At 44.3% G+C, this 27730-nt stretch overlaps 4 protein-coding genes across 7 annotated transcripts; 2 read left to right on the forward strand and 2 right to left on the reverse strand.

Annotated features, from left to right (window-relative positions):
- The first annotated feature begins 9164 nt into the window (after window positions 1-9164).
- Window positions 9165-14556, forward strand: si:ch211-288g17.3 (ABC transporter F family member 4). 3 transcript variants are annotated; one of them, XM_047018914.1, is made up of 3 exons: window positions 9165-9281; window positions 10566-10644; window positions 10749-14556. In XM_047018914.1, exon 3 carries the CDS (start codon window positions 10774-10776, stop codon window positions 13186-13188), a length of 2415 nt encoding a protein of 804 aa, XP_046874870.1. In that variant the 5' UTR covers window positions 9165-9281; window positions 10566-10644; window positions 10749-10773; the 3' UTR covers window positions 13189-14556. The 3 variants fall into 3 exon arrangements, with proteins under 3 accessions (XP_046874870.1, XP_046874871.1, XP_046874872.1); XM_047018915.1 differs by having other exon boundaries at window positions 9165-9276; XM_047018916.1 differs by lacking the exon at window positions 10566-10644.
- Window positions 14557-14726: 170 nt separating this feature from the next.
- On the forward strand, window positions 14727-20936 carry si:ch73-347e22.4. Of its 2 annotated transcripts, none has more exons than XM_047018913.1 (3): window positions 14727-14901; window positions 15235-15395; window positions 15490-20936. In XM_047018913.1, the coding sequence occupies exon 3, from the start codon at window positions 15557-15559 to the stop codon at window positions 20468-20470; it is 4914 nt and encodes a 1637-aa protein (XP_046874869.1). In that variant the 5' UTR covers window positions 14727-14901; window positions 15235-15395; window positions 15490-15556; the 3' UTR covers window positions 20471-20936. The 2 variants fall into 2 exon arrangements, with proteins under 2 accessions (XP_046874869.1, XP_046874868.1); XM_047018912.1 differs by having other exon boundaries at window positions 15266-15395.
- A 130-nt stretch (window positions 20937-21066) lies between these two features.
- Window positions 21067-23115, reverse strand: LOC124466938 (apolipoprotein Eb-like). Its single transcript, XM_047018917.1, has 5 exons — window positions 23039-23115; window positions 22815-22877; window positions 22411-22561; window positions 21872-22159; window positions 21067-21595 (listed from the first exon to the last, which is right to left on the reverse strand). The coding sequence occupies exons 2-5, from the start codon at window positions 22855-22857 to the stop codon at window positions 21268-21270; spliced, it is 810 nt and encodes a 269-aa protein (XP_046874873.1). The 5' UTR covers window positions 22858-22877; window positions 23039-23115; the 3' UTR covers window positions 21067-21267.
- Window positions 23116-25170: 2055 nt separating this feature from the next.
- On the reverse strand, window positions 25171-26439 carry LOC124467262 (apolipoprotein A-IV-like). The gene is made up of 3 exons (XM_047019477.1): window positions 26388-26439; window positions 26145-26289; window positions 25171-25974 (listed from the first exon to the last, which is right to left on the reverse strand). The coding sequence occupies exons 1-3, from the start codon at window positions 26425-26427 to the stop codon at window positions 25398-25400; spliced, it is 762 nt and encodes a 253-aa protein (XP_046875433.1). The 5' UTR covers window positions 26428-26439; the 3' UTR covers window positions 25171-25397.
- Window positions 26440-27730: the final 1291 nt, after the last annotated feature.

The raw sequence follows: 27730 nt of genomic DNA on the forward strand, positions 1-27730 counted from the left end.
TGAATCAAGCTGTCAGCCGGCTAAAGAACGTAGGTCTCTTCGGTGGTCCTCAGTCCCGGCTCTCACACACACACACGCGTGGGGGTCGGGGTGGGACCTGGGAGAGGAGGGGAACACATTCCAGCCTCCTCCTGGACGCCAGGCGAGCACCACACAGCTCACAAGTCACGCCTAGCACTCAGGACAGGCCTAACTCACAGGACAGGCCTAGCACTCAGGACAGGCCTAACTCACAGGACAGGCCTAACTCACAGGACAGGCCTAACTCACAGGACAGGCCTAACTCACAGGACAGGCCTAGCTCACAGGACAGGCCTAGCTCACAGGACAGGCCTAACTCACAGGACAGGCCTAACTCACAGGACAGGCCTAACTCACAGGACAGGCCTAGCACTCAGGACAGGCCTAGCTCACTGGACAGACTGTGAGACAAACGCTGTGAGACAAATGTGAGAGACTTCTACGGTGGTTTTGTGTGTTGTTTCGGGCAGAGACTTCTGCCTGTTCCTCGGCTGGTTGCCGTTGACGCTGCCTGTCACAGGCCTCGCAGGAGACGTCGCTTTCGAAGCGGGTGTCAGATGTAGACCTGTCACCAGAGAATGACGTTTTTTTTTTCTCCAAGCTTTGTATCCAGTGAAAATGCTTGTGAATGATTGACGTATCGTTGCCAGTGGAGAGAGAGATGGGCTCGCTTTTTTCAGTGAACTGTCAAATGGATTTGGCCCTCGTCATCCTCAGTCAGTCAGGTCAGGATGCGTCTCCATGTGTGCTCTTGGTGAAGTTTCCCCTCACAGCTAAGACTCCATTATATCCTTTACACCTTCATATCTGCTTCTGCTCCTTTGAATGGAGACGTCATTGCCACGTTTCTCCACTTTCGTCAGCCGAAAACAACGAGTGTTTCTTTCTGTCGGTGTTATTTAAACGAGGCCTTCCTCTCCTTATTTTCGGCGTGGCTTTCCAGTTAGCTGCCGGCTAGTGGAGGCGTGACCTTTCACCCCTTCTACGCCTGTTCCCAGAGGATCCACGGGGATCCTGTTTGTTTTCGAGTCGCACCCGAGAGCCGCTCTGCTCAATCCCAAACAGCTGTGAAGGAGGGCCGTCCATCAGTCACCCTCCCAACTGCCAAATGTGGATTCTGTCGACGGCTAGGCTTTGCTTTCACCTTCTCCTAATGGCGCAGTGCCTTTGCAGCTTTTCTGACTCAAACCAAAAAAACATGTTTATGGGAAAGTGTGCATGATTGTTCGACTAAATCTGTCGATAACAAGTCTAGGTATTTACAGATGACTTCCCTCACGTTACGACTAGGTTTCGTTTTGTTGTTTGTCGCTATAGCACCGTGATTCATGCAGCCTAATTTGTTTTTTCTTATTCAAGAGTGTGATCATAAATTTTTCAAAGCCTTTTAGCTGACCCTTAGCCAACTGGGACCCAAATTTACCAGCACCCTGGCACCCAGTCAGGGACTTACATCAGATCCATGTTGGCACACAAACACAGAAAAACTGGCAAAGAACTGGCATTGGCACAACCATGCCGCATGCATGCGTGATTCAACTGCGAATGAGAGGGCGAGGTAGACGAAAGGAGAGAGGGGGATAACCAGGGGAGGGATTGTCCAAGGAAGATTAAAACAAATGTACAAAAAAATAACTTTGGGCCTGAATATGAAGGACAAGCAGAGGCGAGAGAGAGAGAGAGAGCGAGAGAGAGAGAGGGAGAGGGAGAAAGAGAGAGAGAGCGAGAGAGAGAGAGAGAGAGAGGGAGAAAGAGAGAGAGAGAGATTTTAGAACGGCGGGGAGAGCCAGGGAGGAGGACAGAGAGCAGGTTAGCATTTGGATGCCGTCCAAAATGAGTAGTGGAAAAGAAGACTAGATACAGATCAGTAGCATCTCCATTGTGCACACTTACTCTAAGCGCTGCCTGATAACATCAATACACAGATCAAAGACATAACCAATTGATCCCTCTCTTAGTTAAGAGGTTTGAAATAATCTCTCACAACAGGTCCGACCTTACTGCCAGGCAAAGAAAAACGTGTGCGCAAATGTGGCAAAAGGGAATTTCTCCAGCCAATAAGAGGCTCACCTCTCTTGTGATGACTCGCGTTTATCGACCACTCGGGCTCGAGGTTTTCATGAAAGGCCACAGCCTTCTCAGAACGAGTTAGAGGCTCCAGACGTCTCACATACAACACAAAGCCTTTCTCTTCTCTTTGGCAGTCCTTTCTTTTACCTTGATCTGAACGTCTAGCAGCTCCAGCTATCCAGTAATAATGAGTCCTTCAAGCACAATTTAGAGGTTTCAAAACACCACCATTGACTACCGACAGCAACATATTTACTGCTTTTATGAGAAGCATGAAAAACATCCATCAAAGATAATGCACCTATTCACTGCATTTTTATGCATTGACATTTTAGTAATCCTAAAGATGAATCATTGAAGGGGGTCTGCTGATAAAACAAATTACAAATATTAATAGGTGGGGGTCAGAGGGCTGAGCGGTTAGGGAATCGGTCTACCAATCAGAAGGTTGCCGGTTCGAGTCCCAGCCGTGCAAATGACTTTGTGTCCATGTGTCACTTCACCCTACTTGCCTCGGGGGGAATGTCCCTGTACTTACTGGAAGTCGCCCTGGATAAGAGCGACTACTAAATGACTAAATGTAAATGTAATGTAATAGTATCCATTAGCCGTGGGTTGTCAATAATAGTTAACAAAGTCACAGTTCCAGACTTTTCTTCCACTGAATAATAACCGTCAGATATGAGCATTTCCCGAGCACTGCAGTGTTGTTGAAGTAGGTCAGACAGCCTTTGCGGCATCTGTTGGTAACGTGCTTGGTTTTGTGCTTGGAGACAGTGTAGGTCTTGCTGTAAAGGGAGGGGGGGACTCCTGCAGTTCAGTGTCCTGCCACTGGAGGGCGACAACTCCCCAGGCGTGCCGGGGTGAGAAGATTCTCGAAAGACTGTCGGCGTGTGTTTCCAGCTGACAGAAATCACACTGAACTAACACTGAAAATGGAAACATCACAAGCACATGGAAATGTCACACACTGGGGGGAAACTAATCAGAGGTTAAATGCCCATCAGAAACGTTTCCATGAGCCTTGAAATAGCTGGAGCAACATGAGAGATCTGGGGAGGGCTGAGGACTGAGGGACGAAAAAAGAGAGAGAGGGAGAGAGAGAGAGAGAGGGGGGGGGGAGAGAGAGGGAGAGAGAGAGAGAGAGAGGAAGGGAGAGAGAGAGAGAGAGAGAGAGAGAGAGAGAGAGAGAGAGAGAGAATGGGGGGGGGGAGAGAGAGAGAGGAAGAGACGGGCAGCAACCAGGAAGACACCCCAGCGATGACCCCTTTCCTGGGAGTGCACCGCGGCGTGAGGTAGTTGGTTGTATGGTTTCGCATAATAAACAGCCTGGAGATAACTGTACAACCTTCTAGCTTTCCCTGCGGTGTCACCTAAACATCCGTCCTGGTGGATCCCAGCTCTGTGGTGAGTATGAAGACCAGGGTCTATATTCTGTCAGCACAGGACACCTGAAGGGATCCAAGGGCTGATACCTTGGGCTACTGTAGGAGCTCTGTGGCCTTTGAAAAGGTTTACCATGTCAAAGTAGACATTGTAGTGGATTGTATTGTGGGAGAAATCATGTTTTGTCCATTCGTTAATAGTAATAATGGCAAAATTGTTATAAATACATTCAGAGGGTGTGGTTGAATAACCGGAATTTGTGATCACTGTAGACAGGAAAAGAAAAGTAATGACCAATCTCAGATTAGAGTCTAATTCTATCCTACAAAACTGAATAAAGAAATGCTGTAATGCACCATTAATGAATTACGTTCATGCAAGTCTTGAAATGACAGTAATCCAATATTGAAATGAGTCTTGGCTTTTACACAGAAGGGGCTTGAATGTGGAACTCAAAAGACTGGCACCAGGACGTTGCTATGTGAGGAAAATGCTGACAGCAGTATTGACTAACTCTAGCACTTCAAGTCCTCAGTTGCCTGCTGCACTTTACCACTGTCAATGCAATGTCTTTAATACGCTGCTTTGGGTGAAAGCATCTCTTCTGTAAATAAGTGGAATGTTAAATGGTTTCTTTCAGTGGCGTATCAGTGATGTTCGGAGATTGATGTTGTACTTGATGTTGATGTGCAGTCTGAGAGGGTTGTAAGTACTTGGTCATACCATCCAAGCCTGCACATACCTGCATTAGATCCCCACCCCCCTTCACACATTAACCAAAGAGACAAATACATACAGTATTAAGCTACACACGATTGTAGGTCCACAGGGATGCCGTATGGATGCTAGATGACCTCCCCCAGGTGAGGCTCCAGGTCCCAGCTCAGGCTCAGACTACCATGGCTGCTGAGGCTGCTGAGGCTGCCATCAACCACGTTCTGAAGCATGGGGCTCACACATCTGCTCCCCCTCCCTCCCACTCCCGCCTCCTCCATTCTCCCTTCGTCTCATCCTCCTCCGCCTCTCCTTACAGCTCCCCCCCCCCCCCCCCCCCCCCCCCCCCCCCCCCCCGCCAGTCCCCCAGTGTGTCTGGCGAGTGGCTCAGACAGTCAGGATCCGCATTGCGTAGCAGCGTGGAGGGGAGAAAAGAGCCTGTATCAGCAGTCTGTGTGCGGCTCTGCTCTTTTCTGTGCGCGACGGCGCACAAAGACTGAGTCTGTCCCTGTCGGAGGTGAGGAACAGAACAACGGGGACAATGGAACTGACGCCTCCTATTTTCTTTTCGTTACTCTTGTGTCTTTCTTGCGTTTTGTCGTCAAATACGAAGGTCCGGCCAACTTTGGTTTGGCATTTCGGCATTTGCATTTCTTTCCAACCTTTTGCAAATGGGTCACACTCACACAATGTGTAATTAACATTTTCTGTGTTTTGTATCTCATATAATATAGGTTTTGGTTGTTTTACCTTTTGCATTCACGGTGCAAAAGGATATAAACATTTGCTGACACATATTGGTCTTACAAAACTTGCATCAAGGGAGAGCCCGTTGATACATTTTACAGTTAGGATTCCAACTGTGATGTTCAAATCTAAAGTTGTGAAAAAGGGGAATTTGCAATCTATCTTCCTGCCGAGGGCAGATTGGTTGATGGTGGAGGTGTTTTGGAGGCAAGCTAGGCTGTACATGTTGGCTTTTGTTCCTGAGACTCCCAGCCTCGGTCTGGCCCCTCCACTGCCTCGCTCTCCCACTCCTCCTATCTCTGCTGTCTCACACATTCACTCTGTCACTCTGTCTCTCACAGATGCATGAGCACAGCGTACGAGCACACACGCACGCGCGGGCGCATACACACACACACGCCGACGCCATACATGCGCGAGAGAGCAGACTGCAAGATGGACCAGACAGAACGTCACGCCCTAGGAAATGATAACACTCAGGTTAGCGTTGGTGGTGTGTGTGTCTGTGTGTGTTTGTGTGGTGTGGGGTGTGGTGTGTGTGTGTGTGGGGGGGGGTGTGGGGGGGGGGGGGTGAAATAGCAGTGGATGCGGAGAAAGAGCAAGGTAGGCAGTTGTGTGTGTGTGCCCGTCCATATTTGCGGTGTACGGTATGTAGGTGACACAGATTTATAAGGGGAGGGAGGGGGTCATGGATGGAGCTGCTGGTGGCTATAGCAGGGGGTGGGGGGGCTGAGCTGTTGGTACAGCTGTAGAAAATCCAACCAATGCGATTGTGTGTGTACCTGTCTTCCCAGGCTGCCTGCTTAGACTTGAACTGCCTGGAGAATTAGTGATGTGACTTGGCAGAGGGAGACAGTCACAGGCAGAGCCAGGGACAGAGCCTGGGAGAGAAAGAGAGGAACAGGGAAGACAAAAAAAGAGAGCGAGAGAGGGGGGGGTGAGAGAGAGAGCGGAATTGAGAAGGGAATACAACGGGAAACCGCTTTTTCATTTATCGTCCAGAGCACTGAGAAAAGGATGGCTGAGAAGATGTGGAAAGCTAGGGTTTATAATGCTTTATTAGCTTTTTCCGGCGGATTCATTGTCCTTTTTCTCAGAGGGGTAAATGGATCAATAGCTCATGGAGGCTGTGTGCTTTAGTGAGTGTTTGTGTGCATACAATGCTCGTGTATGTGTGCACTTGTATGCACTGTGGGTGCGCAAATGTGTGTATGAGTGTGTTTCTGTCAAGAACATATCTTCAGCACCAGCTATAAGCGGAATGGTGAGTTCACAACTATTTAAGCGAACCAGCAAACAAACAGGCTGTAGACGGTAGTCGAATCACCTGTCCCGTCCGCCATTTTTCCCATTCTTCTCCCTCGCGTTCATCCTTACCTTTTTTCTTCTCTGCAAAATGTTATTTTTTTTATATATACAAATTATTTCTAGGGCAATTTCATCTCTCAGATTCTCTATCTGCCCACTGTCCTCTTGTGCACTTTGGCTTTGGAGAGAAAGGAGCCGTTGAAAGTGGGGCAGGGAAAATAGTTCGGACCAGAGGGACAAAGAGAGGCAAGAGAGGGAGTCCAGTTTCACACACCCTGCGTGCTGACTGCGTCTTTTGTTGACTTGTGTTGCCGGTTTTGTACTGTACTGTAAGTAGCCCCGCGTACCTGCGGATGTGGATCCTGTCGGCCCGTTTTCCTGTGTCTCATTAAGGTTTGCTTCGTGTGTAGGCCGTGCGCCATCTTTAACATGCACGCAGCATATAGAGCCCTCCGTTGCTGCTTGTTATATTAGAAGCTTTGCTTGACCTCTGTTTCGATAGGCGTATGAACTCATAAACGACAACGGTAATGTGTCCATAAATCGCTCATCAATGTTTAATCATTTATGACTGCATCGATTACAAGATGAATGTATGTATCACATGAAATGATAGCCGAAGTCTACATATTAACTACATAGTATGTTACAGCTGGCTTCACATGAACCAGGCATGAGCTAAACATACATGTCTACATTGTTGCTGCACTGCTTGGGTTGTTGGAACTCCATACATACAGCCACATCATGTGTTTATCAGCTATGATTACACTGAGGTCTCCTTACATTTTTCATTTGAAGCTCAGTTAACATGTCAATCAGGCATGTCTTTCAATAGACTCTCTGGGTGTATGGCTGTCTGTGGCTGCCATTATGTATGTCTGCCACCAGAGGGCAGCGTGTTAACACAATAGCACAGCACATAGAAGCTGTTTGAGACGGGTGCATTAACTTAAGCAAATCAGTGCTTTCTGATGAATCACCGTAAACCATACGTGTACTTGTGTGTCCTTCTTTTTTTTTTTCTTATGGATTCTCAGTAATCCCTGTCATCCATTTCCTTCCAGAAAGTGGCAGTTTGGACCTCTGGAGATCAGCCATTTTGGGGATGAAGAAACCCTAGCCTGTTCATACTGTCTCGCTCCCCGAACAAAAACACCTTTCACAAGCGGTCTGTGTGCCACATTGTCCCTGAGACCCTTAACCTGTGTTGACATAGAAGGTCACAGGTGAGGTCCTTGGGAACAAGACAGCACTCATGTGCACCCAGGTAGACGGAGGAAACTGGCTTTGTTAAACCAGAGAAGTTACGTTTACTGATGAACCAGACAGATGCCGAGATTGTATAAATACACTGTATTGTAAGCCATGACAGGAAGGTGACCTTTGAATGGAATTAAGTCCCTATTGGCCAACTTTGTTGAGCATTGATACAGCCAATTATATGGTCAAGCATGCAGTGTTTTCCACATGGATAATTTAAGTTCTAAAGACAAAACAATCGAATATGATTAAAATACTTTTTATCACCTAGTGTTGCAAAATGTGTCAACCAGCTGACAAAACATTGTAAGAATGTATTTGCCTCAAATAAAGAAACTTCTGGAAAAGTATTTGTACTTCTTTCTTTTAATTCATATTTATTCAAACCAAAATAACTTATGTACATCAATCCTATATTGTTAATAGAAGCTTTTTTCGTATGACTGCTTCTACTTATTACATACACAAGACACGATAGGTACATAATGTATGACAGCATGTTTCAGCATATGTGAAAACATCCTTAACAAATGGATGAAAAAAATCCAAATATTTTCCCTTTGAATCGCTTAGTTTCAAATGATCTATTAATTGGTTTCTTTGGATCTTTGCCTGTGTTGGTGCATCCTGGGACGGCTGACATCAGTTGTGCTGAAGACAGACGGCGCCATTAGTACCCAACTCAGCCTTGCCGCAGAAAACATTAACTGCCTGCGCTAGGAGCCCAGTAACCATGGCGAAGCATACGGAGGAGGGGGGAGGGGGGGTAGCAAGGGGCAGCAGGTTCATGCACAATGTCTGGGATTGCTTCTTCAGCTTTTATCTGTGTCTCTCTCCCTTTCACTCTCCTTCTGAACCTCTCAAACACATATGCCACATTTGCATATTTCCTTTTTAATACTCTTAAATTGCTTGTGTTCCAACTGTAATATTATTTTCCTTTCTCCGAAACATCCCTGACTTTTACGCTATGATAACTATAAGGTCTAAGCAGTGAGGAAATGAATAATATCTAATAAAGAGTAAATACTGATTTAAAGAGACTTTTAAATATAGATTTTATTTTGACTGAAGATCACAAATGATACATTTTGGTGGAGAAATCCAGAAAAGATGTGCAGTGTAAAATACATGTAAAAAATAAATGTTTCTGATAGTTTAATTGTATAGTAAAATTGTGGGGATCTCGTCTTGAATGACAAATTCGTTTCAAAATAGCCACACTGAACAAAAAATCCTTGCGGTAGCAACCATCGAGTAGCCTAACACCCACCAGGGAGCGCTGTAACCACCCACCAGAGTCCTTCATCGGCGTGTCATATTTAATTTGTCATTTAATTACATTGATATGTGTCAATACGTTTTACAGCTCCAATACTCAAGGTATGTGTGTGTGTGTTGTGCGTCTATTTGTGTATTTGAGTACAGTGTGTTACCATTTTTTTTTTTTTTTACTTTTTTGTATCACCATATGTATGTTTTTCAACAACAAACCGTTGAATAAAGTAAGATGAATAACAGTTACTGAAATAACCGGGTGTTAATTTTAACTGGCATCAAATGATGTACGGAACTGAAAGGATGGGTTGTTTTTCTTCCAGACACAGTGACGGATTTCCGGAAATATTAGCCAATCAAACTACTCCTGTCGCAGAATCCGCTCTCTGCTCTCAGTATGCCGGAAAGCGAAAGACGAACATATCTTGCCGCCAACCTACAAAGACTACACGTTAACATTAGACAAACGTCTTGTTGATAAAAAAAATTGTAAGGTGAGGCAATGTGTTTTTATGCAATAATTTACCTCACAAACTGTGATTCACTTTAAGGATTTGAGAACGCAGGGCTCAGTCTAATAGCTGGAAGTGCGTGTCGCACAACAAGCAAGTAGCCTAGCATTAGTAGCAGGCTACTACAGTAGCCAGACCAACAAGCAACAGCTTACAAGAGTAGCTGCTACTACTTCAAGGCCATAATACTAGGCCGTCTTAATTAATGTTTCACATTAAACATGAACCAGTGTGCGTTTAGTAGAATTGGGTTAGCAGTTTGTGAAATGTATATTTGCACGGGATAGTGGTTCTCAACCCTGGTCCTCAAGGACCCCCCTGCCCTGCATGTTTTAGATGTTTCCCCCCTCCAACACACCGATTTCAAATGAATGGGTCGTTATCTAGCTTTGCAGAAGCCTGGTAACGACCATTTATTTGAATTAACCTAGGTGTGTTGGAACAGGGAAACATCTCAAACATGCAGGATAAGGGGTTTCCCTGAGGACCATGGTTGAAAACCATTGGAACTTTAAACAATTGTCATCGTTAGCGATTCAGCCACTTATCAGGAACGAATTAGCCTAGCTATAGTATCTCAGTTGTAGCCTAGCTACAGTATCTCTGTTCTCTCAGGTAACTTAGCTTGCTACCCCAAGTTGGTAACCCCCTAAATCAGACCCCGTATGTAAATGTTCTTCCTCGAATGGTAATTTTTTTAAACGGAAGAAAAATAACGAATAATTCACACAAAGCACAACGGTATCAAAGATCTGTGTGCACATTTATTTTATGTAACCGATTTAATTGTGCTGTGTTCCACCGGTGTCTTATATTCGATCGGTGAAGTTTTTGGTGAAGCCCACACAATCACCATATTGAACCCTTTCCGTCTGGGACTCGCACAGGATAGCAGTTAGACAACACCAAACAGATTAGCCACGTAATGTAGTTTGACCCTAAGATTAAATTGTTATATTTATGTTATATATATATTATATATATACTCGACAGTTTACAATGATTTATTTTGTTAAATAAATCCTCCATATCCCAGTAAAATAAATAATTGTAAACTGCTGAGTGACCGTCGTTAGGAGTTGTGTTCTTAAAAAGGAAAATTTCTTGTCGGTTTCTATTGTTGCAATTAGCTAGCCAACTAAACACACCATGTAATGGAACGCGTTTCTGCTTATTATAAATGTGTATATGTATGTGTGTATATATATGTATAAACGTTAATCTAATTGCAACAAAGTGTCCGACTTGCTACGTTCTCCATTGCAGATTAGAACTTCACATAAGAATGAGCTCTTACAAATCCTGGAACATTGGTGTAAATTAGCTCATTTTGCTAAACCATAAGGTATTGTAACGTCATCAATGTAATTACCTGACAGTCAATTACTTGCAATTATTGTCATGTTACACTTTTAAACATTAATTTCCTTTGAATTTGTTTCATTTCAGCATCTTGTGAACTGAAAGCAGGGATATGGAGGAGGTTCTTAAATTAGAAGAAGGTCACGGTGATGCCTTCAACAGTGAGAAGGAACTGCTTGCTGAAGAAGTACAGAGTGATGACAAGGACCAACCCAACAAGGAAGAGGGTGAAATCGTTCCAGAGACACAACTAGAAGAAGCTGCGTCAGTACCAGCCAATGAAGTAGACTCTGGAACGGACGTTTCAAACGAAAGCCCCGATCCACCTCTTAAGAGAAGAGGTCGAGGGTCAGGAGCCAAGAAAGCCAGCGCGCCCGCAGAGTCGGATCCAGGCGCGTTGAACGACGGAGACAAGATGCCCAAGCGAGGCAGGGGCCGACCGAAAGGATCGGGCTCCTTGAAGCAACCTGTCCAAGAGGTGCTGGCCGGCACCGAGGAGGAGACGGCCGGCACCGAGGAGGAGACGGCCGGTACCGCGGAGGTGACCCCTGGAACCGAGGATGTGACCCCTGGAACCGAGGATGTGACCCCTGGAACCGAGGATGTGACGGCCGGTACCGAGGATGTGACGGCCGGTACCGAGGATGTGACGGCCAGTACCGAGGATGTGACGGCCGGCACCGAGGATGTGACGGAGGCAGAGGCGCCTGACAACGCCCCCACGCAGTCTAAGAAGCGGAGAGGGAGGCCGAAAGGCTCAACGTCCAAGAAGCAGCAGCAGCAGGCGGAGGAGGAGGCGGAAGAAGCAGCTGTGGCCAGTGAAGAGGAATCGGGAGCGGACAGGTCGAATAAAAGTACTGACACACCCAAAAGGGGGAGGGGAGCCGCTAAAGGCTCCAAGAAATCTCAAGTACAGGAAGAGGCGGCTGGCAGTTGTGAGGAGTCAGGGGGAGACGTGTCGAACGAAACTCTTGGCTTGCCCAAAAGAGGGAGGGGGAGACCCAAAGGGTCAGGTGGCAAGAAATCTCAAGTTAAAGAAGAGGTTGTTGTTAGTGAAGAAGAGTCTGGGACAGACGTGGTAAACAACAAACCCCCAACAAGGGGACGGGGGAGACCCAAGAAGCAAAAGGTTGAACAAGATGTCACCGACAGTAGTGTGGAGGAAATTGGCGCTGGTGAATCTCCACCCCCTAAAAAAGGACGAGGTAGACCCAAGGGGTCTTTTTCCAAGAAGGGAAAGGTAAAACAAGATGTCACCGACAGTAGTAAGGAGGAAATTAGTGCTGATGAATCTCCACCCCCTAAAAAAGGACGAGGTAGACCCAAGGGGTCTTTTTCCAAGAAGGGAAAGGTAAAACAAGATGTCACCGACAGTGAGGAGGAAATGAGCGCCGATGAAACTCCACCCCCTAAAAAAGGAAGAGGTAGACCCAGGGGGTCGTTTTCAAGGAAGCGAAAGGTGAAACAAGATGTCTCTGACAGTGAGGAGGAAATGAGCGCTGATGAATCTCCACCCCTTAAAAAAGGACGAGGTAGACCTAAAGGGTCCTCTTCAAAGAAGCAAAAGGTGGAAGAAGATGTCACTGACGGCAGTGAGGAGGAAACGAGCGCCGATGAAACGCCATCCCTTAAAAAAGGACGAGGTAGACCCAAAGGGTCCGGGTCCAAGAAGCCCCCGGGGCTGAAAGTCCATGGCACGGTGCCAGGCAAACGGGGCAAGCCGCACAAAGTGGTTGACCACCCTCCCAGCAGGCTGCGGACGCTCAAGAGCCGAAGCCAGGCCCAGAAGAAGCGGGGCCAAGCCAAGAAGGATCTCAGTCCACCGAGGAGAGGGAGGCCCAGGAAGAATCCCACGCTGCCCAGGCAGGAGGAGAAAGGGCCCAGGGTGTGGAAGCCCCTCGGACGCCCGCGCAAGTACCCCAGAGTCGATCCCCCTCCCACAGCTCAGCCCAGACCCAGGGGACGCCCCAAAAAGACGGAATCAAAGAAATTTGCTCACTTGCGCAGCTTCCTCGTCGGCTCTGTAGACTCAAGTAACGGGTCTCCGCGGAAACGCGGTCGGCCTTTGGGTTCTTTCAAAGACAAAAAAAAAACTGCAGCCGTTCCCTCAAACGACGCTAGGTCGGAGCCACGCAAGCGAGGCCGCCCGCCAAGTTCTGGCAAGCTTAAGAAAACTGAGACGGGGCAGGCAGACACTGACGTTGCATCTTCAACCAAACACAGTCGCTTCTCCAACGGGAAAACCGACTCTCCAACCAAGGCAGCTCCGCAGACTAAAGGAAGGAGCGGTAGGAAAAAAGCGGAGGCTACGAAAGCTGAAGTTTCGAACGAGGTGGAGGAGGAGGTGAAGGAGGAGGAGGAGGTGAAGGAGGAGGAAGAGCAGGAGGAGGAAGAGGAGCAGCCAGTGGATGCAGAGAAGGAAGGAGAGCTGGAAGATATCGCCCCAGTGGTTGCCAGTACTGAAGAGGCAGTGGTGAAGGATGATGGAAAGGGTTTCCCTCCGATTGAAGAAAGTGAGATTGTATGAGGCCTTGCAGTTGCAGCTATGGATAAAGTTTAGGATATCTGGGGTGTTGGGGAGATGACTTCAGCCAAAAAAGTTTCCTCAAAACAAGAACTTGAAAACATAAACCCTGAAAAAAAAGGATGTTTGTTCACATTTTCTTAATGGGATATCTCTCCTTAACTCCTTATGTTTTGCTGACTGTCTTGTGATGTATTTTCTTTTGATAATTGCCTATAACGACATACCCATAGTAGTCATTACTTTTGAGTCGTCTTTGGTTAACAACATGACATTCTCAAATCCTTGTGTTTTCTTGACTAACTGGTTCATGTTTTTTATTTCTTTTTGTGTTTGTCTATAATATTTTTTTCAAGGTTGTCTTTATTTGTTGTTTTTTTTACTAATATGAAGTTGTGTTCTCACAGACACTTTTTAAACTTGCAAACTGTTCACATTTAACTTTGTTAATAAAATGTAGTCTATGACTGAAACTCATGCTTCTGAATGCCAATACCATTGATCTTCCATTAGCATACTTTTTTTTCTTACCATGTTTGGAAGGTGCCGGAATGTATAAATCATCTATGAAATAAGATGAACAAGTGTCAGACTGTATTGAATCACTTTGAAGTGCTATTTTTGTAAAAACAAATTTTCATAAATGTTTCCCAGAATTTCAGTTATTTCCTTAGTTACAGAGGCTGTATCTTGTTTTGTTTGCCTTAATTTTCAAAGCTTTGAATGTATAGCAAATTAGCGTTTCTCTTCCCTATACGTATAGGCCCAGTTTCCCATACATGGATTATGCCTTTTCCTAGACTCAAAACGTTTTCAATGGAGGTCTTTACAAAAACTACTCTTATTTTAAGACTAGGTTTAATCCATGTCTGGGAAGCAACCAGTGTCTTTTGTGTAGAACTCTCCCTAAGATGTACAATGTATCTTTTGAGTTTTCTTCAGTCAAAAGTCACATTTTTAACATCATGATATCCTTTTATCCCGGTTATTGTTTTGTGTATTTTAAAAAAAAAACCGTTATATTTGTTCCCTAACTTTTCTTCAGTGTACTGTTGTCACATGTCTTTTAGTGTAGTGGGTGGGTTAGTTTCACAGACCTTGGCTGTTTTTTTTGTCGTGTGAAGATGGCTTGTTACATGGGTGGGTACATGGATTGGTACATGTTTCAATGATATAATTAGTCATACTTTTGAACTCGTTAGTATTACTGTATGTGATGTCATACAATGTAATTAATGCTTTGTAGCCCCCTGTGACCTAAACACATACACAGTTTTGACGATAGTAAATACGTTTTTTTCTATGTTTTCTGAGCAAGAGACGATATTGTTGAGATTACGGTGTCAAAATAAAATTCGGCATTTTGATTGATTGTTTTTCTTATATTATACATGATAGTTAATTTAATAGCAGTTAGCTCATCGGAGGGTAGTTAGGTTATTTAGGCTATAATAATTGAGTGCGGGCTTCCCAAAAAACATTACGACATGGAACCCACATGGAAGCATTCGGAAACACTCGGTACTTTGATTTCAAGCGCGCAGTGGTTGCAACACTTTTTTCCGGTTCCTTTACCGTACGAAAACAACACTGAATGGAAGAGAGGACGTTCTGGGCTTTAACATCTCAGAATTCCAACAAATACCAGCGATGTAAATAGATAGTCTGCTTTAGTTTGTCTAAATGTGCGTTTTTTCAAGACGACCGAACCTATACGTAAGTGTTTGGGGAATGGGGAAGGGATTTTGGGATAAAAGTGCACGTGTTTCACATCCTTTATCACCGGCAACATGCAACGATGGTGTTTTTTAAGTTAAGTCAGGCTAGTAAATGATCTTCTATTGGCAATTAATAATAACATCTTATCCCATTGCTGAGCCCGGACAACATTTACACATTTGTGTCTTTGTATTGCTATATTTTTACATTAAGAACATCATGGATGATGCTCCCAAAAGTTTTTTGTTTGTTTAGTTAAGATAGAAAAGTACTGTATTCATTGCAAAATTAATAATAGCACACAACTCTTTATTTCAATTGAATTGTTAGTGACTCTTCCCCCCCCCCCCCCCCCCCTGAGTTCGTGTTGGTTTACGGCAACATGGAGAGTTTGGACAAAAGTTTAATAAGACGGACACTCATTGGACGACATCACCGTTGCAGCTACTAATTATTCAACAAACTCAAGCCAGAAGATCACAGAATTTAAGGTGGGCTGGTGCAACGTTTAATAGAATTATTAATCCACCCCAAAATATTGCTCAAGCTTTACATCTTTTTTTATTTTGTTTTTATTTCCTTCAGAGCTGTGTGAAGTTGGAGACAATGTCCCTCATGTTGACTTGAGCACAGGGCAGAACAAAGTGACACTATGAAGGGAAAGCATAATGATATATCTCCATGCACAGCAGCTGCAAGTATCCCAAGTCAAATGTCTATGAGTGCTCAAGAGCCAGGACTAAGGAGAATTGGAGATATGCTGCAATTAAAGCGTAAACTTGGGCGACCATTTAAGAAAAAAACATTGATTAAAATGGCTAAAATGATGACAATAGTGCAAAAGGAGGATGCTATTTACAACAACAAACAAGATGGTTGGGTGGAAGAAAAAGTGACAACAGTCCAGCAGGAAGTTACCTCCCATAAACACAAGAAAGTAATAATAAAAAAAACAGAAACTGATTTTTCACACCTAAGACGATCTTCCAGAACAACAAAACCTGTTGAAATAACGGACTTTACTCCGGATCCTACTGAACACATTTTACCACCATCAGGACATATTGAGCCTTTCCTGAGGAAAGAAGATTCAACTTGTACCCTTTCGACAACCTCCCCAACAAGGATGTGTAGCGCAGAAGCTGCCCCTCAAATTGACGTCCCAAGTCTTCACAAGGGAAAAATAAAAGGAAGGCAAAGATCTACCAAGAAAGGCAGTCAAATTAAGAAAAAGAAAATCACTTATGAAGGCTCTGATCCTCCCAATATTCCTACACAGACCCTCCCTGAGATTGAGCCTACAGATAACGGGGTAAAGAAGACCACAAATGCGAAAAAAAGAAAGATAGACAGTGAAGCTAATAAGAAAAGCAAACAAGGAATTACTGCTTTAGAACCGATGTTTTCAACAGTTCCTCAGGAGGATATTTATGCTGATAAAGGCATTTCAACACAAACGATAATAACCCCTCTCAATTCATTGCACCAGAAACCACTTAATCGTACTAAATACAAGAAAGGCAAAAAAGCAAGGGATATCCCCTTATTGAATACAACGGAACAATTTGGGGTGTGCTGTTCATTACCTGAGTCTCCTGTGTTGCAACCACCTGTTGAGTGTGACGCAGAAAACCCCAGAAAAGCTAAGAAGCAGTGTAACAACAAGAGTCCACAGAAATCAGAGAAGAAAACTAAAGTGAAATGTGTCACGTCAACAAAGGCAAAGAAATCAAGGAAAAGGAAAGTTCCCTCGAAAACTAACGGAGTTGACTCATCAACTGCTGATATTATTCTTGGAGAAATGCCAGTTTGTTCTTCTCAGTCAGTTCATGGCTCAGAACTCAACAAAAACAGTTGTCATTCAAAAAAACCTCAAACTGAGGCAGTGTCACCACTGACTAGGGATGATCTGCCAATCAAAATTGAACCACAAACACGAAAGGGTTCAAGGAATAAGTTGAATAATGCAGATATAACCTCAAATCCGGAGACTGAAAACCCCCCTGAAAAGAAGAGCCAGCAAAAAAGCAGGGTGAAAAAAAATAGAATTACAAAAACCAACATCTTGAATCTTTCCACTGCTCTCACCCACCCCACTGTAGCAAATGAAAACATACTGTTACCTGTGTTAAATCCAACCATTGCTGAGAAGCCAAAACACGAAATGCCAAGTCTACCTACTTCCACTGTGTCACGGCATGTTCCAGCATCACTAGCCACACCTTCAGAAAAAGGACAGGTAGCAGAACCCGTGAGTGCTCATAGTTTGAAGAGAAAACAACCACAAAAAGTAATGAGATCTAAGAAGACAAAGGTCAGGACTTTTAAACCTAAGTTACATAACGGTTGTAATGTCTCAAACGATGAAGAACTAGTCAAATGTACAGAAATGGACGGCATGCTCAATGAGATGAAAAATGGCCCAAAAAAGAAGAAAAAGGTAATGAAAGCTTCCATGGGGAAAACGGCTGACTTCAATATGCAGAGTACATGCCCCGAATCTGTAGCGCACAGAACCGTGACGGAAGACAAACTAGCTCCTGTTGCTATTAACGTGAAACATAAAAAGTCGAGTCTTACCCCTTCGGATGCAACACCGCCTCTTCCATCTTCAGCGGCTTCGCCAGACAAAGGACAGTTGGCAGAGTCTGTGAGTCCTGCTGGGGGGAGGAGACCACCACAGCAAAGAGGAAAGCTGTCTAAGAGAAAGTCCAGGCCGCCTCGAAAGAAAAGAAAATTAAACTACAGGAACAATCTCTCAAAAGAAATCAAACCACTTGAATCAGTGAAAGGACCAAGTGACAAGGTGCTTACCGCTAAAGTGGTGAAGGATGACCTTGCTGTGGCCTCAACAGCTGAGCAAGAAAACATGTTGGCGGGCTTCAATCACTATACCTCACCTTCAGGAAGAAGTACCAAAGACATTTCAATCTTTTCAGACAGTACCATTGAGAGTGTGGCTGAACTAGACAATACTTTGTGGGAGTCCACAGATGCACCCAATATAAATCAAAGTTCTAGCCAATCTGAAACTTTTACTTCTAATATGGATGTATTATGTGACAGAAAGATTCAAAAACAGACTTGTGGATCCCAGGGCGAGACTGGAGCTTCAGAGACAGTTCACGAAAACAAGGAGGCCGTGAATAGACAGTCAACAGCCGACAAAGCATTGCTGCATTCAAATGTGAAACTAAGAAAACCTATAACATGTCGTTTCTGTGGCTGCACATTTCGACACATCTCGGCATACTCAGTTCACGAGTGCATTCACACAGGCAAGAAGCCTTACAGGTGCTTGAAATGTGGCAAGAGATTCGCTCAGTTTTCCAAACTCCGTTTGCACGCCAACATCCACAGACGGCCAGACCATATCCGGTGTCCATGCTGTTCCCTAGGGTTTCCAAACAAACCTGAGTTGATTGTCCATTTCAAGATTCACATGAAAAGGACCAACAAGGTCGGTTTAATGGGACAAGGAAGAGACATTCAAGCTCAGATGCCTGGTAATGACAGTGTCCCCCCTGTCCCTCTGAAAACCAGCGCCTCCCTCATACGTCCCTCTTCTTTCAATGACACGTTAGAAATGCACACCTTGCCAACAAACGGCCTTGTGAAGCCTTACATCTGCAGCATCTGTGGTATGAAGTTCGACAAGTCCTCAAGTTACTACATTCATGGGAGAACTCACCGGCATGCACAGCCATATGCCTGCTCCGTGTGTGGCGAAGGCTTCAATCAGCTGAGGAAGCTGAAAGTCCACTCCAGAACTCACTCAGGAGAGATGCCGTCCTCTGCTGCCCGCTGTGATGACGCTTCCTGTGGCTTGTCATCCCCGCACTCACATCCAACCTCCAAAGTACGTTCTGAGACGAATGATGAAGCCGATGGGAGTACAGTTGACTTTGACGGTTTTCTGGTTAAGCAAGGGGTAGACGGACAGATCAACACCCCCATGTTCTTTAAATGTCAGATTTGCAAACAGCTGCACCGTCACTGGTGTCAATATGTACTTCATCTGCAAACGCACACCGAAGTCTACTTATACCTATGTGAGGTCTGTCGACAACAGTATAACCAGGTCTCTAAGACGACTAGACATTGTAAGGTTTGTTGTAGAAAGAGTGGGGAGGAAAGAGCATGTAATGCATCCCTGTCCGAAGTCTTGCAGGAGCCTCCATCGTCTCAGAGTCGGACGCTTAGACACCCTCCTGAGTTTTTGCCCGGCGATCATCAGGAACGATGGTCTCAGGCTTCCTCATCTGAGATGAGCTGTGGTTCAGAGCATCAGAAGAAACAGGCAGCCAGAAAGCTCTCTGGTTTGCTGGCGAACGCCTGGCGTAGAAGATACGCATGTGCGCAGTGTGGAAAGTCCTTCAACCAATGGAACAAGCTCTGGCTGCATCATAAGATGCACCGACAGAAAGGCAGGTGCTTCCCATGTACTCAGTGCAAGTTGGAGTTTTATTATTTTGGGTCATACAGGGACCACATGCATGAGCATGCCACCCTCAGCCCCTTTGTCTGCCCTTTGTGTCCCAAAGCCTTCATCGCCAGCGAGGACCTCAGCACCCATCTTTGTGAACATCACAACCCGTGCGAATGCCTTAAATGCGACACGTGCGGAAAATGTTTTACGAGTTTTCAAAGCTTGGAGAGACACGGCCGGCTGCACAAAGGCGCCAACTCGAATCACTGTCTCCTGTGTGACGTGTCGTTTCGCAGCACCTCGGCCTTGCAAGACCACTTGAAGACCCACGAAAGCCTTCTTCGGAACCCCCTCCCTGTAGGGCCGGTAGAACCTTTCCTATATCCATATCACTGTAGAAAATGCAAGGCCAGATTCACAAGCACAGATTTGCTACAAGCTCATCAGGTCTGCCATCTCAATGCAAACGGTAAACCTGTTAGCAGTTCACCTCAGACGTTGGCTAGCTCTCATCAATCTAAAACTCCAAGTAAAGTGATTCCGAAAGCCTTACCTGTGTTCTCCAAACAAAAAAAGACTCGTCCTGTCACCAAGAGGAATAACCTGTTTTGGTATCCTCACCCGGACCAACTGTATATGCTCCCTGTCCTGCCCTCAGAACCACCAGTCGTTATTTCAGACGCTGAAGATCCCCAAGTTATCGTCACTACTCCTTTAACTCTCAGCTCCCCAATCAACTACCCGTCAGACATCGTACACAACGATCATGCAAATGGCATCGCTGAAGTGACGCCCTCACAGTCGCCTCAGCTCACACCAAAATCAACAACCATTCTCCTCAATGACGTCAACGCCAAGCTGTGTCGCCAAGCAACGACACCTTTGAAACACACCTCCTCTGGTCCCTTGGGCAGAGACCTGGCGCAGAATGTCCCACCTCGTGGTCAGGCCGTCTCCAGGGATGAAGATGCGGACGATGAGTACGAAGACGATGATCTCGTCGAAATTTCGGCCGTTGCTGAGACTCCAGGGGAGCCGGAGAGTGATGGGTTCAGCTGCGTGGTTTGCAAGGCTACTTTCACAATCGTTTCAGACCTTCACGATCATTATGTGCACCATGCCAGAGGAGTTATATGAAAAACTATTCTTTGTTTTGTTATTTCATGTGAATAGGTGCCTAGGGTTTTCCCTTCATTTGTGTGATTGTAGCTTTTTAACATTGAGGTTTTATCTTAAACATTCGATCAATGATAGATTCTTATTTCTCATTTAGATTCATATTCTCAGGACCAACACTGTCACTAAAGCTTATGTAACAATGTCAATTTTAATTGTGTAAAAGCTCACTTAATGACACTATTGAAAGTTTTTCTATCTTTGAATACATCTTGTTTATCTTTTTAACACGTTTAGCAATAAATGAGTGTTTGAAAAACTGTGAATGCCAACATTAAGAATATGCTGTATTAGTTATGTTAAACAATTCTTAGTATTAAGATGCATCTGTCTCGGCCATGGAGACGATTTTCTTTCCTTTTTTGTAGGAGGTAATCTAGACTCTAAAAGTTTGTTGTAAATAAAAATGTACTCTTACTCAGTTTCACTTTTGTTGTCTGTCCATTCATCAAGTTTGCCTTCTCATTCATAACTGTGATCAGAACATGCCAGATTATTTATCTTGCCTCTCAAAATTACCATAATTGTAAACAATAACAATCATAGGCTACACATCGTTTGTAAGCATATGTCCTTTAATAGTGTCTCGTGAAGATGACATTCATAGATGGATGCAATATGAATAAAGGTGGATTTGTTTATTGCAGACATTTGATGTAGCCTTACAGCCACATAAACATTACCTTATTCAAGAGTGCAATAACAGCCGAAATGTCAGGTTTTGCTAGGTAAAGCGCCGAGGGAACTTGTCCTTAGTTTTACAAGGCGGTGATGGGATTCTCCAACTTCTCGCGGATCATGGTGGCGTACGGTTGGTACCAGTTGCGGAGTTCCTCCATCTTGCCATCGAAGGTGGTGCGCAGGTTCTCAGCGGTCGTGTCTAACTTCTCGCGGATGTTGTCGGCGCGAGTCTGCAGCTTGTCCTTCACGTCGTCGATGTGGGTTTTCAGCCTCTGGTTGAGAGCGGCGAACTTCTCCTCTGTGCGCTCCCGTGCCTGGTTCATGTAAGGCTCAAAGTGGTCCTGCACTGACTCCATTCTGTGGGCTGCTCGAGAATATACCTCCTCCAAGTAGGTGTTCACTTTCCTGAAGACAAAAATTTGTTGGAGGATTTTGTAATTTTTTTCTAAACTATGCATTTGTATTGCACATTATGTATTGTTGTTAAGCTATATTATTATTATTATCATTATAGCTACATACTGAGCGAAAGTAAGACATGAGCTTTGGCACATTTACACAAACCTTGCAATAAGTGCATTCCACGAAGTCCAATGAATCATTATAACTTTGAAATAGGAACCTTACTGTAAAATCAGTCCAAAATGAAGTCCATTGCTCTCGCAACTATCGGAAACTCACTGTTTCATCTCCTCCGTGTCCTTGGACAGGCGTTTAGTCAGCTTGTGGGTGTAGGCATTGACCCTGCTCATGACATCATTGGCGTTGTGCTCCACAATGGTCTGAAATTCCTCAGTGTACTGGACTGACTTGTCCCTTGCTTCGATCATGTGAGCGTTCAGCTTGTCTCCCAGGAGCTGCAAGTCCCTACCCACACGCTCAGCCGTGTCCTGGGCAAAGGGCCTCAATTTGGTCTCCATGTCAGTCTTGTAGATGTTTAGCTCTGCCACAATGTCTGTGAGTAGAGTACTGGAGAAAGAAATATATGCAGTTGCTTTTTATAATACTTATGTATGTATAATGTGGAACTACATTTATTTACACTTGGGGATAATTGGCATCAGTCATGTGTGTCTGCATAAGAATGGCCCACACAGGCATGTTGCATCAAAGTGTAGAATGTGGACCGCATAGCTTCTTCCATATCTGCCTCCTTATGTAGGTTCTGTTTTTCAGACAGATGATACAGACTGTGTTCTCTCTCCTTATTTAATACTCACTCAAGTTCCCTGTTCAGCTTAGAGCTTCTGATGCGCTTGATTGTGTCATCAACCTTGGAGTTCAGGTCGGTGATGTAATCCTTGACCTGGTCCACGGATGTTTCCCAGGAACTTTTACCCTCATCTTGAGGCAGCACGTGTCCGTGGCAACCTGCAGGGAGCACACGGGAACAAACCGACAAACAGTCAAAATTTATCAATTTTGACTTTTGATTTTATCAAATCAAAAGTCAAAGCTGGTATATGTATAAAAAAATATATATATATTTTTTTTAAATGCATGGTATTTCTGTTGTATCTTAAAATAAATACTAAAGGCTTTTAATACTTGTAAGCAATGGAGAAAAAAAGTTAATTTAATCAGAAAACTTTTGGGGGGGTAAAATTCTCATGAACCAAGTCACCTGACAAGACAGCCAAAACAAAGATGATGGCCACAACCTTCATGGTGAGTTTGGTAAGGGCAGCTGTCGCCACAAACAGATAATTTTGAATTAAACAAGTACACTTGTCTCACATAATATCTAACATGCCATCCAGTATCCACCATCCAAAATGTCTGAATCCAACACTCACAACTGGTGTTTAAAAAAGATGAAATGTACTTAAAAGTGAGGCGTTTACTTACCAGAGATCTTCCTCTGGGGAGTTGAGTAGACAAGGTAAGAGCGATTGACCAGAGTTTTTATACAGCCTTGGTTGTATCAATATTAAGGTGACTTGCTGATCCAAGTCCAAAGTTGCTTAATTTGTGGCATTTTTATTGCTGTATCAACATTTATTCCTCACTGCACTATCAATGTATCAAAGGACACAAAACAACATGTGACTTAATGTGATCAAGTGTATTTTACATTATTGGATTTAATACAAATGTGTACATCATCTTTACTGAGCATGTTTCTCATGCAGAGAAACGAGTGTTACAGTTAGCTACCAGACCAACAACTTACAACTATCTTACATGATTACATGATTCATGATACATGATGATATCATCATACTGAAGGTATGTTCACATGCCTCAAAAATCACACGTAGAACATGTAAGGAATAGACTAATGTTTATAGATTATTATTTGACAATTGTTGTAAATCTTAAAAACCAAAAGGCCAACGGTCGGAGTGTTTTCCTATCAATGTCATCTGCATGGGTTTGTGGCTCACATGCCCTATTATTACCACCCATAAACGTAGATACGTAGACACTAGACAGGACACAGTCCACCTGACCTTCTGCATTTATGGTGTCAATTATTGTGGGCCATTTCTGGTCAAAGTGTGCTGAGGAACAATGTAATTGTTTCTGCTTACTGAGACTAAAAGTGTGTTATAGTATATAACAGTATACATATATGATTCATGGGTATTTCTAAATTATCCTGTCATGGCTGTTTAAATAATGCATCAATTCATCTAATGCTTTCATCCAAAGTGACATACAGCACAGAGGGATTTGAACCTGCCACAATTGAATCAAACGCTCTAACCACTCAGTCATACAGAATCCTCATCCTCAATCCCTCATGTAGAATAGAAAGTCAAATAGAACCCAAAGATAAAAATTGAAATGATCAACAGAATTAGCTGAATGAAAACACCTGGCCCCACCTTGTCTGAATGAGATAAAGAATAATTTGAGAAGGTGGGCGTCTCTCAACAGTATTTCCTGTATGCTATCCGTAGGGAAGATGCAGTCCGGGGGGGCTAAAGTCCAAACAGTGAAGAGATGTAGCGTTACGCAAGATGCCACTGGGGTGTGATGACCATCTCGACTGTTGTGTTGCAGTCATTCATCTTTGGAACAAAGGTCATGTTACTTAGAACAGTCAGCACCAGAGATGGGGAGTCATGGGAACTTATTACACTATAATGGAAGCAAATCAGTGACATCATGTTTTGAATTTTAAAAGGCATTGAATACTTAATATTGACATTTAAACGCCACCGAATTTGTTGGTTTTGAATTCAACTCTTTAAAATAAATACAAAAACAAGCCAAAATATTTTGAACCCAAAATAATTTGAGGCAATAAAATTCTAGGCCAAAAAATCTGACCCTTAAAAATATGCCCATACTTCTTCACATCATCTTGAGTGAAAAAGTGTACTCAGTACTTCAACCTTCACCAGTCTTTTTCCTCTACTTCTAGTAGTATTTGTACTTCTTCTTGAGTGAAGCATGTGTGTACTTTTGCCATCTCTGGTCATCACTGGCTGAATGCAATGCAGAGTAAACGTAACTTGGTTATGAGTCATCAAGGCTGAAAATCATTTTTAGACCTGCAGTCGTGGCACTGGACAGATAAAAGAAAATGACCCAGTGACTGACTGGGGGGGGGGGGGGGGGGGGGGGGGGGGGGGGGGGTGTCTCCATGGCAATGTGTCTCCATGGTAATGTGTCTCCATGGCAATGTGTCTCCATGGCAGTGTGGTTGATAGCTCCTGGAACCACTCAGAAATCTAATCAATAGTCTCCAGTGAGACTGGTTTTCATGATGACTTGTAGAAACGCACTTGATGAAATCAGTCACTAGAGGTACTTTAAACAAGGAAGATTAGAGTTCTATAAGTCAACTGTCAGTTATGCGTGCATCTGTGTATGACATCTATTAAGTTCTGTATAACTTCTGTTGAAACTTCTATGGAATGTATACAAATATTTCAATATAACTTATCTAGTTTATGATAGTTGAATGTTGACAATTAGAAACTCAAATTTGAATTTTATGTAACTTTTTATTCATGCATGAATACGTTGAGACATGAACACAGTCACAAAAAGAATAAATAATACTGTTCAAAACTGTTTTCTTTGTGATTTGTTTGTGTTCTTAACCAGGAACCTTAACAACTTGTCCAGGTACACTTTTTATGTAATATTGCACTTTTCATCCCTAAAATAACACCTTCAGTCCAACAGCAGCATTTTAAAATATGACAGAAAACTTGAAATGAGAACTCGTGTCCAGTTCCAGCAACTGTGTTTACTGGCTGCCCTTGGTGAAGGACTCCCAGAGCGAGGCCAGCTGGACTTTCAGGTCCTGGGCGTTGACCTCCAGCTTCTCCAACTGCACTCCGTAGGGAGCCAGACTTTGCTGGATCTCCTGGGTCTTCTGGGCCAGCTGGGTCTGGAAGCTCTGGGTCAGAGGAGCGATGCTGTGCTGGAAGGCCTCCAGGTTCTGCTCCATCTTCTGCTTCAGCTCGTCTGTCTGGGGAACCAGCAGAGACTGCAGCTCCGTCACGCTCTTCTCCAGGCTCTCCTTCAGCTCGTCGCTCTTCTGCAGCAGGCTGGCCTTCAGTTTCTCAGAGTCCACTCCCTCTGCGTAGGCTGCCACCTCCTTCTTCAGCTCCTCCACCTGCCTCTGGATGTCAGTGCTCAGCTCCACGGCGTAGGGCTGCAGCTGGGCCCTCATGGTGATCATGTCCTGCTCCAGGCGGCCCTTCAGCAGCTCAGCCTCCTGGGTGAGCTTAGCCAGCAGATCCTGAGTCAGGGGGGTCACCTGACCCTGCAGGGCCACACTGTACTGGTTGACAGCAACAGCACTCTCAGAGATCCTGGCACTGTGGAGAGAGATAGAGAGAGAGACAAAGACAGAGAGAGAGATAACGAGGGAGAGAGAGAGAGATACAGAGAGTAGGAAAGAGACATAGAGAGCGTTCAATCCAGTGTTGAGGACATGCCTCTAGCTGTGGTTATGATGCTGTGGAGGTTGGTCTACAGTGAGACTTACTTGAATTCCTGGCCCAGCTCAGACTGCTTGATCTTCTGCAGGGTGTCTTCAGCAGTGAGGGTCGCCTTGGCAACATAGTCCCAGAATGCATCTTTCACCAAGTCCAGCTTGGCTGGGTCCTGCCACAGAACGTTGGCATGGCAGCCTGGAGGAAAGACAGGTAGAGACAGTTAGTGTAAAGTGTGATCAACTTAACATTAACATCATATCAGGAATACATTTCGAAATGATTGAGGAACTCACCTGTGAAAACAGCCAGGGCTAAAACCACGAGAACCTTCATGATGGCAGTTGACTGTTGGGAGGAAAATAAATACACTCAATTCACAACCACTCATCTCTCTTAATATTTAAATATAAACAGTCCATACTTGTTCTATAGAATGTAGCACATCTTTTACCTTGTTGAGGGATCCTGTGTCTTGTCTACGCCAGGTGCTTGGAGTGGTGTGTAAAGGTTGTTGCTGGATATTTATAAGAAGCTGGGAGAAGCAGATGGATACAAAGTCCAGGAGTGAGTGCCTTGCTGTTTGTCCCTCTGTCACCCCTGTCCCCCCTGCCTCCACATCACATCCTATTAGTCAAAGCTCCAGGACTCGGTGACACAAACAATTTGAGTCATTGTCAAAGATCAGGAGGTCTTCGAATAATGCTCAGATTGCATTGCCTGCAGTTGTGCAGATGTGTTTTACCTTGAATAGACAAACAGTTTTTTGTGTATCCTAGTCAAATCGTGTGTATGTCATTCCACCATATCTCAGATCAACAAATCGCAGCAAAGAAAAAGGTAAAAGGGACAAGTATTGTAGACAGGAGGTAAAAGGTCACAGATCAATGCCCTGAAGAGTGATTGCATTACCTCTGATGTGATCTGTTGTGGAATGTATCGTCTCAAGTATTTTATCTTGTTCAAATGTCCCTCCCCGTCACCACCAGCTTGTCTATACTGTCATGTTTTGTTTTTCTTTAAAGTTACTGTTGATTCATTGTCTGCTTGATTTATTTGGATAGTGACAGAGAAAGGAAAGGTTGTAAGAGAGAGAGAGGGACTGACGTGCTGGAAATGACCCGGACTGAAATGGAACCCAAGTTCCTTGCGGCATTGCCTTAGCTTAAATGGTACGCGCTGTACCCTGTAAGCCACCAGGACTCACCCAACACCATCAGCTTTCATCAAGACTGTATCCTATTCAAACCTCATACAACAACAACATCTTACACTCATAAATAATAGCAACCCAATGAGTCAACACATGTTTCATGATTCAGATGTGGTGGTTTTTTGTTTGTTTTTGTGCCACATACACTGAAAGACAGGAAACTGGAAGGTTGTTTTTGTGCCACATACACTGAAAGACAGGAAACTGGAAGGTTGTTTTTGTGCCACATACACTGAAAGACAGGAAACTGGAAGGTTGTTTTTGTGCCACATACACTGAAAGACAGGAAACTGGAAGGTTGTTTTTGTGCCACATACACTGAAAGACAGGAAACTGGAAGGTTGTTTTTGTGCCACATACACTGAAAGACAGGAAACTGGAAGGTTGTTTTTGTGCCACATACACTGAAAGACAGGAAACTGGAAG

Source organism: Hypomesus transpacificus, chromosome 4 (assembly GCF_021917145.1).
Source record: "Hypomesus transpacificus isolate Combined female chromosome 4, fHypTra1, whole genome shotgun sequence".
Taxonomy (NCBI): domain Eukaryota; kingdom Metazoa; phylum Chordata; class Actinopteri; order Osmeriformes; family Osmeridae; genus Hypomesus; species Hypomesus transpacificus.